At 62.7% G+C, this 9,258-nt stretch overlaps 1 protein-coding gene across 1 annotated transcript in view; it reads left to right on the plus strand.

Annotated features, from left to right (window-relative positions):
- Window positions 1-3,814: 3,814 nt before the first annotated feature.
- Window positions 3,815-9,258, plus strand: part of ube2m (ubiquitin conjugating enzyme E2 M) — an 84,320-nt gene continuing 78,876 nt past the window's right edge. The window contains exon 1 of the mRNA XM_070861817.1: window positions 3,815-4,064. Coding sequence (XP_070717918.1) covers window positions 3,956-4,064 — 109 coding nt within the window. The 5' untranslated portion in view covers window positions 3,815-3,955. The remainder of the gene's footprint in view (window positions 4,065-9,258) is intronic.

Consider the following 9,258-nt stretch of genomic DNA (forward strand, 5'->3'; position numbering starts at 1 on the left):
GGGGGCCTCGGTTTAAAGTCTCCTCCGAAAGATGGCACCTCCGACAGTGCAGTGCTGCACTGGAGTGTCAGCCTAGATTTTTATGCTCAAGTACCATTGCAGACCTGTTTTAGGGAAACACCAGGTTGTTACTGTGATATTTTGCTCCGTAGCCCTGTAGGTTACGGCACTTCAAGTGCACATCCAAGTACATTGTTAAATGCGGTGAGGGTTTCTGCCTCTACCACCCTTTCAGGCCGTGAGTTCCAGACCCCACCTCCCTCTGGGTGAAAATATTTCCCCGCAAATATTTCGGCTAGATCTGCTTATCTCACTAAGCTTTGCATTTTCCTACTCCGTATCATGGATTCCTCTTTATTATTTTCGGTTTTGACTTTAAAACTTAACTAGGTTGCGGCGGCTATTTTTCAGCTGTTCTCATGCTCTAAGATTGGCAGCTTGGGAATGGGGCCCTTCGGAACAAGTTGGCGAGCAGCACAACTGCATTAAAATTAGCAGCAGCACTCCGCCTCAGAGGGGTGTGAGGAGACTCACTTTTCGGCTCCTTCTGTCTGAAGAGTGTGGTTTGGAGATCACGTGACCAACACGTAAAAGTAGTGATAGCGGTAGCCTGTCAGATTGAACATGTGCCCAGCTGGAGGGAAATCACTCATCGCCAGTGATCACCATCGTCATGTCGATAATATTTCCTTTCTCGTAAATGGAAATGTGACACCCCCAAACATAGAAAATAGGTGCAGGAGTAGGCCATTCAGCCCTTCGAGCCTGCACCACCATTCAGTATGATCATGGCTGATCATTCACCTCAGTACCCCATTCCTGCTTTCTCTCCATACTCCTTGATCCCCTTAGCTGTAAGGGCCATATCTAACACCCTCTTGAATATATCTAACGAACTGGCCTCAACAAATCTCTATGGTAGAGAATTCCACAGGTTAACAACTCTCTGAGTGAAGAAGTTTCTCCTCATCTCAGTCCTAAATGGCTTACCCCCTTATCCTTAGACTGTGACCCCTGGTTCTGGACTTCCCCAACATTGGGAACATTCTTCCTGCAGCTAAACTGTCCCGTCCCGTCAGAATTTTATATCTTTCGATGAGATCCCCTCTCATTCTTCTAAACTAGTGAATACAGGCCCAGTCGATCCAGTCTCTCCTCATATGTCAGTCCTGCCATCCCTGGAATCAGTCTGGTGAACCTTCGCTGCACTCCCTCAAATGCAAGAATGTTCTTCCTCAGATTAGGAGACCAAAACTGTACACAATATTCCAGGTGAGGCCTCACCAAGGCCCTGTACAACTGCAGTAAGACCTCCCTGCTCCTATACTCAAATCCCCTAGCTATAAAGGCCAACATGCCATTTGCCTTCTTCACCGCCTGCTGTACCTGTATGCCAACTTTCAATGACTGATGAACCATGACACCCAGGTCTCGTTGCACCTCCCCTTTTCCTAATCTGCCACCATTCAGATAATATTCTGCCTTCCTGTTTTTGCCCCCAAAGTGGATAACCTCACATTTATCCACATTATACTGCATCTGCCATGCATTTGTCCACTCACCTAACCTGTCCAAGTCACCCTGCAACCTCCTAGCGTCCTCCTCACAGCTCACACTGCCACCCAGCTTAGTGTCATCTGAAAATTTGGAGATATTACACTCAATTCCTTCGTCTAAATCATTAATGTATATTGTAAATAGCTGGGGTCCCAGCACTGAACCCTGCGGCACCCCACCAAACATATATGTACCCTGCACATTCTCGGACACCCACAAACACACATCCCCGCCACCCTATAGTTCCCGACCCGAGTCCCCCATACTCGATTGTCACCCGCAGCGAGAGCCTCTCCCCCGCCCTGAGAGAGTCTCCCCCACCCCCGAGTATCCCACACCCCCCCCAAGTGTCTCCCACACCCAGAGAGCATCTCTGATACTCCGAGAGCATCTCCAAAACCCCCCGCATCACTGGTATCCCGAGCGCCTCCGACACCCTGAATGTCTCACACACGCTCGAGTGTCGCTCAGACCCCCTGAACGTCTGACAGCCCCTGAGCATCTTGGATATCCCGAGAGTGTCTCTGATACCCCCAGAGCATTTCCCCTTTAGCATCTGAGATCCCCCCCCGAACATCTCTGACATCCCCGAGCCTCTCTGACACCCCGAGTGTCTTTGACATCCCCGAGCATCACCCAGACCCCTTGAATGTCTGAGACACCCCTTGAGCCTCTCTGAGACCCTCTTATCATCTTTGATAACCTGAGAGCATCTCTGAGACCCCCTGAGCACCTGAGACCCCCCCTGAGCATCTCTGAGACCCCCCTGAGCACCTGAGACCCCCCTGAGCATCTCTGAGACCCCCTGAGCCTCTCCCACAGCCTCTGAAAGCCTCCTACAGCCTATGTTTTCCCATTGCCCTCAGAGCTGGCTGTGAGACACACACACTGACACACACAGTGAGACACACACAGACACACAGTGAGACACACACACACACACAGGCACACAGTGAGAGTGACACACAGTGAGACACACAGAGTGACACACATAGTCATACACACACAGTGACGACCCAGTGACAAACACAGTGAGACACACTGTGACAGACACAGTGACACACACTGACACAATGACAGACACACAGTGACACACAGAGTGACAGACACCGTGAGACACACTGACAGACACATGGACAGACACTGAGACCGTGAGACACACTGACAGACACATGGACAAACACTGACACACATGGACAGAGCGTGACACACACAGTGAGGCACACACTGTAACAGACACAGTGACAAACACAGTGAGACACACTGACAGACACACGGACACACATTGAGACAGTGACACACACAGTGAGGCACACAATGTGACAGACCCAGTGACAAACACCGTGAGGCACACTGACAGACACACGGACACACATTGAGACAGTGACACACACAGTGAGGCACACACTGTGACAGACCCAGTGACACACACAGTGACAGACAGTGTCACACACAGTGACAGACCCAGTGAGACACACTGTCACAGACACAGTGACACACACTGACACAATGACAGACACACAGTGACACACAGAGTGACAGACACCGTGAGACACACTGACAGACACATGGACAGACAGTGACACACTGTGACAGACACAGTGACACACACTGACAGACAGTGACGCACACACTGTGACAGACCCAGTGAAAAACACCGTGAGACACACTGACAGACACATGGACGGACAGTGACACACACAGTGATAGACACACTGTGACAGACACAGTGTCACACACAGTGACAGACCCAGTGACAAACACAGTGAGACACACTGTGACAGACACAGTGACAAACACAGTGAGACACACTGTGACAGACACAGTGACACACACAGTGACAGACACAGTGACAGACACAGTGAGACACACTGTGACAGACACAGTGACACACACAGTGACAGATACAGTGACAGACACAGTGAGACACACTGTGACAGACACAGTGACACACACAGTGACAGATACAGTGACAGACACAGTGAGACACACTGTGACAGACACAGTGACACACACAGTGACAGATACAGTGACAGACACAGTGAGACACACTGTGACAGACAGTGTCAGACACAGTGACACACACTGACACAATGACAGACACACAGAGTGACAGACACATGGACACACAGTGACACACACAGTGACAGACAGTGTCACACACTGACAGACACAGTGACAGAGGCCTGTCTCCCCCACTCCCAGCCCCTCCCCCCCGGCCTGACCTCTCACCCCCGGTTCCCGCGCTGCTCTGCGCTCTGCTCCCGGCCCGAGCGGCGGCTCCGTGTCTCACTCCGACCCGACCCGCCCCCGAGGCCCCGCCGCCTGCCGCCCAGACCCAGGCCCCGCGCTCTCTCTCTCTCCCCTCTCCCCCACACCCTCCCCCAGCCCCTGCACCATGATCAAGCTCTTCTCCCTCAAGCAGCAGAAGAAGGAGGAGGACGCCGCCGGCGCCGCCAAGACCGGCACCAAGAAGGCGTCGGCCGCCCAGCTCCGCATCCAGAAAGGTGAGGCCCGGGGGCCGGGGGGGACAGGGGCCCGGGGGCCGAGGGAGCCCGGGGGCCGAGGGAGCCCGGCAGAGGGGGCCGGCCGCCTAGGCCGCAGCTGCAGCCTCGGGCTCGATTGCCAGCCGTCGCCGGGTGTGGAGAGGGTTGGGGCCGGGGACCGGGATATCCCCGGGTGGGGCTTCTCCCTCTCTCCCTCCTCCCCTCACTCACTCACTCCCACCTCCCTCATTTCCCTCCTCCACCTCCCCCTCCTCCACCACCTCCCCCATTTCCCACCTCCCTCATTTCCCTCCTCCACCACCTCCCCCATTTCCCACCTCCCTCATTCCCCCCCTCCACCCCCCCCCCCTCCACCCCCCTCATTCCCCCCCCTCCAACTCCCCTCATTCCCCCCCCTCCAACTCCCCTCATTCCCCCCCCTCCAACTCCCCTCATTCCCCACCTCCCCTCATTCCCCCCCTCCACCTCCCCTCACTCCCCCCTCCACCTCCCCTCACTCCCCCCCTCCACCTCCCCTCACTCCCCCCTCCACCTCCCCTCACTCCCCCCCTCCACCTCCCCTCACTCCCCCCCTCCACCGCCCCTCACTCCCCCCCTCCACCGCCCTCATTCCCCCCCCTTCCCACCCCCCTCATTCCCCCCCTTCCACCCCCCTCATTCCCCCCTTCCACCCCCCTCATTCCCCCCCTTCCACCCCCCTCATTCCCCCCCTTCCACCCCCCTCATTCCCCCCCTCCACCTCCCCTCATTCCCCCCCCTTCCACCCCCCTCATTCCCCCCCTCCACCTCCCCTCATTCCCCCCCCTCCACCTCCCCTCATTCCCCCCCTCCACCTCCCCTCATTCCCCCCCTCCACCTCCCCTCATTCCCCCCCTCCACCTCCCCTCATTCCCCCCCTCCACCTTCCCTCATTCCCCCCTCCACCTCCCCTCATTCCCCCCTCCACCTCCCCTCATTCCCCCCTCCACCTCCCCTCACTCATTCCCCCCCTCCACCTCCCCTCATTCCCCCCTCCACCTCCCCTCATTCCCCCCCTCCACCTCCCCTCATTCCCCCCCTCCACCTCCCCTCATTCCCCCCTCCACCTCCCCTCATTCCCCCCCTCCACCTCCCCTCATTCCCCCCCTCCACCCCCTCCACCTCCCCTCATTCCCCCCCTCCACCTCCCCTCATTCCCCCCTCCCCTCCCCTCATTCCCCCCCTCCCCCTCCCCTCATTCCCCCCCTCCCCCTCCCCTCATTCCCCCCCTCCCCCTCCCCTCATTCCCCCCCTCCTCCTCCCCTCATCCCCCCCCTCCCCCTCCCCTCATCCCCCCCCTCCCCCTCCCCTCATCCCCCCCCTCCCCTCCCCTCATCCCCCCCTCATCCCCCCCTCATCCCCCCCTCCCCCTCCCCTCATTCCCCCCCCTCCCCTCATTCCCCCCCTCCCCCTCCCCTCATTCCCACCCTCCCCTCATTCCCCCCTCCCCCTCCCCTCATTCCCCCCTCCCCCTCCCCTCATTCCCCCCTCCCCTCATTCCCCCCATCCCCTCCCCTCATTCCCCCCTCCCCTCATTCCCCCCTCCCCCCCTCATCCCCCCCTCCCCCCTCCCCTCATTCCCCCCCCTCCCCCCTCCCCCTCCCCTCATTCCCCCCCTCCCCCTCCCCTCATTCCCCCCTCCCCCTCCCCTCATTCCCCCCCTCCCACTCCCCTCATTCCCCCCTCCCCCTCCCCTCATTCCCCCCCTCCCCCTCCCCTCATTCCCCCTCCCCTCATTCCCCCTCCCCGCATTCCCCCTCCCCTCATTCCCCCTCCCCTCATTCCCCCCTCCCTCATTCCCCCCCTCATTCCCCCCTCCCCCTCCCCCCCTCATTCCCTCCCCCCCTCATTCCTCCCCCCCTCATTCCCCCCTCCCCTCATTCCCCCCTCCCCTCATTCCCCCCCTCCCCTCATTCCCCCCCTCCCCCTCCCCTCATTCCCCCTCCCCCCCTCCCCTCATTCCCCCCCTCCCCTCATTCCCCCCCTCCCCTCATTCCCCCCTCCCCTCATTCCCCCCTCCCCCCTCCTTCCCCCCCTCCCTCATTCCCCGTCCCCCTCCCCTCATTCCCCCCTCCCCCTCCCCTCATTCCCCCCTCCCCCTCCCCTCATTCCCCCTCCCCCTCCCCTCATTCCCCCCTCCCCCTCCCCTCATTCCCCCCTCCCCCTCCCCTCATTCCCCCCTCCCCCTCCCCTCATTCCCCCCCTCCCCCTCCCCTCATTCCCCCCCTCCCCTCATTCCCCCCCTCCCCCTCCCCTCATTCCCCCCCTCCCCTCCCCTCATTCCCCCCCTCCCCCTCCCCTCATTCCCCCCCTCCCCCTCCCCTCATTCTCCCACTCCCCTCATTCTCCCCCTCCCCTAATTCCCCCCTCCCCCTCCCCTCATTCCCCCTCCCCCTCCCCTCATTCCCCCCTCCCCCTCCCCTCATTCCCCCCTCCCCCTCCCCTCATTCCCCCCTCCCCCTCCCCTCATTCCCCCCTCCCCCTCCCCTCATTCCCCCCTCCCCCTCCCCTCATTCCCCCCTCCCCCTCCCCTCATTCCCCCCTCCCCCTCCCCTCATTCCCCCTCCCCCTCCCCTCATTCCCCCCTCCCCCTCCCCTCATTCCCCCCTCCCCTCATTCCCCCCTCCCCCTCCCCTCATTCACCCCTCCCCTCATTCCCCCCTCCCCTCATTCCCCCCTCCCCCTCCCCTCATTCCCCCCTCCCCCTCCCCTCATTCCCCTCATTCCCCCCCTCCCCTCATCCCCCCCTCCCTCATTCCCCCCTCCCCTCATTCCCCCCTCCCCTCATTCCCCCCCTCCCCTCATTCCCCCCTCCCCCTCCCCTCATTCCCCCCCTCCCCCTCCCCTCATTCCCCCCCTCCCCCTCCCCTCATTCCCCCCTCCCCTCATTCCCCCCTCCCCTCATTCCCCCCCTCCCCTCATTCCCCCCTCCCCTCATTCCCCCCTCCCCTCATTCCCCCCTCCCCTCATTCCCCCCCTCCCCTCATTCCCCCCTCCCCTCATTCCCCCCTCCCCTCATTCCCCCCTCCCCTCATTCCCCCCTCCCCTCATTCCCCCCTCCCCTCATTCCCCCCCGCCCCTCATCCCCCCTCCCCTCATTCCCCCTCCCCTCATTCCCCCCTCCCCTCATTCCCCCCTCCCCTCATTCCCCCCCTCCCCTCATTCCCCCCTCCCCCTCCCCTCATTCCCCACTCCCCCTCCCCCTCCCCCTCCCCTCATTCCCCCCTCCCCTCATTCCCCCCCTCCCCCTCCCCTCATTCCCCCCTCCCCTCATTCCCCCCCTCCCCTCATTCCCCCCCTCCCCTCATTCCCCCCTCCCCTCATTCCCCCCTCCCCTCATTCCCCCCTCCCCTCATTCCCCCCTCCCCTCATTCCCCCCTCCCCTCATTCCCCCCCTCCCCTCATTCCCCCCTCCCCTCATTCCCCCCCTCCCTCATTCCCCCCCTCCCCTCATTCCCCCCCTCCCCTCATTCCCCCCTCCCCCTCCCCTCATCCCCCCCTCCCCTCATTCCCCCCTCCCCTCATTCCCCCCTCCCCCTCCCCTCATTCCCCCCTCCCCCTCCCCTTCATTCCCCCCCTCCCCCTCCCCTCATTCCCCCCTCCCCTCATTCCCCCCTCCCTCATTCCCCCCCTCCCCTCATTCCCCCCTCCCCTCATCCCCCCCTCCCCTCATTCCCCCCTCCCCTCATTCCCCCCCTCCCCTCATTCCCCCCCTCCCCTCATTCCCCCCTCCCCTCATTCCCCCCTCCCCTCATTCCCCCCTCCCCTCATTCCCCCCTCCCCTCATTCCCCCCTCCCCTCATGTCCCCCCCTCCCCTCATTCCCCCCCTCCCCTCATTCCCCCCCTCCCCTCATTCCCCCCCTCCCCTCATTCCCCCCTCCCCTCATTCCCCCCTCCCCTCATTCCCCCTCCCCTCATTCCCCCCTCCCCTCATTCCCCCCTCCCCTCATTCCCCCCTCCCCTCATTCCCCCCTCCCCTCATTCCCCCCTCCCCTCATTCCCCCCTCCCCTCATTCCCCCCTCCCCTCAGTCCCCCCTCCCCTCATTCCCCCCTCCCCTCATTCCCCCCTCCCCTCATTCCCCCCTCCCCTCAGTTCCCCCCTCCCCTCATTCCCCCCTCCCCTCATTCCCCCTCCCCCTCCCTCATTCCCCCCTCCCCCTCCCCTCATTCCCCCCTCCCCCTCCCCTCATTCCCCCCTCCCCCTCCCCTCATTCCCCCCTCCCCCTCCCCCTCATTCCCCCCTCCCCTCTCCCCCCCTCCCCTCATTCCCCCCCTCCCCTCCCCTCATCCCCCCCCTCCCCCTCCCCCTCCCCTCATTCCCCCCCCTCCCCTCATTCCCCCCCTCCCCCTCCCCTCTTCCCCCCTCCCCCCTCCCCTCATTCCCCCCCTCCCCCTCCCCTCATTCCCCCCCCTCATTCCCCCCCTCCCCCTCCCCTCATTCCCCCCCTCCCCCTCCCCTCATTCCCCCCTCCCCCTCCCCTCATTCCCCCCCTCCCCCTCCCCTCATTCCCCCCCTCCCCCTCCCCTCATTCCCCCCCCTCCCCCTCCCCTCATTCCCCCCTCCCCCTCCCCTCATTCCCCCCTCCCCCTCCCCTCATTCCCCCCTCCCCCTCCCCTCATTCCCCCTTCCCCTCCCCTCATTCCCCCCTCCCCCTCCCCTCATTCCCCCTCCCCTCCCCTCATTCCCCCTCCCCTCCCCTCATTCCCCCCCTCCCCCCTCCCCTCATTCCCCCCTCCCCTCATTCCCCCCCTCCCCCTCCCCTCATTCTCCCCCTCCCCTCATTCTCCCCTCCCCTCATTCTCCCCCTCCCCTCATTCCCCCTCCCCTCATTCTCCCACTCCCCTCATTCTCCCCCTCCCCTCATTCTCCCCCTCCCCTCATTCTCCCCCTCCCCTCATTCCCCCCCTCCCCCTCCGCTCATTCCTTCCCTCCCCCTCCCCTCATTCCCCCCTCCCCCTCCCCTCATTCCCCCCTCCCCCTCCCCTCATTCCCCCCCTCATTCTCCCCCTCCCCTCATTCCCCCTTCCCCCTCCCCTCATTCCCCCTTCCCCCTCCCCTCATTCTCCCCCTCCCCCTCCCCTCATTCCCCCCTCCCCCTCCCCTCATTCCCCCTCTCCCCTCCCCTCATTCCCCCCTCCCCTCCCCTCATTCCCCCCTCCCCCTCCCCTCATTC

Source organism: Pristiophorus japonicus, chromosome 19, assembly GCF_044704955.1.
Source record: "Pristiophorus japonicus isolate sPriJap1 chromosome 19, sPriJap1.hap1, whole genome shotgun sequence".
NCBI lineage: Eukaryota > Metazoa > Chordata > Chondrichthyes > Pristiophoridae > Pristiophorus > Pristiophorus japonicus.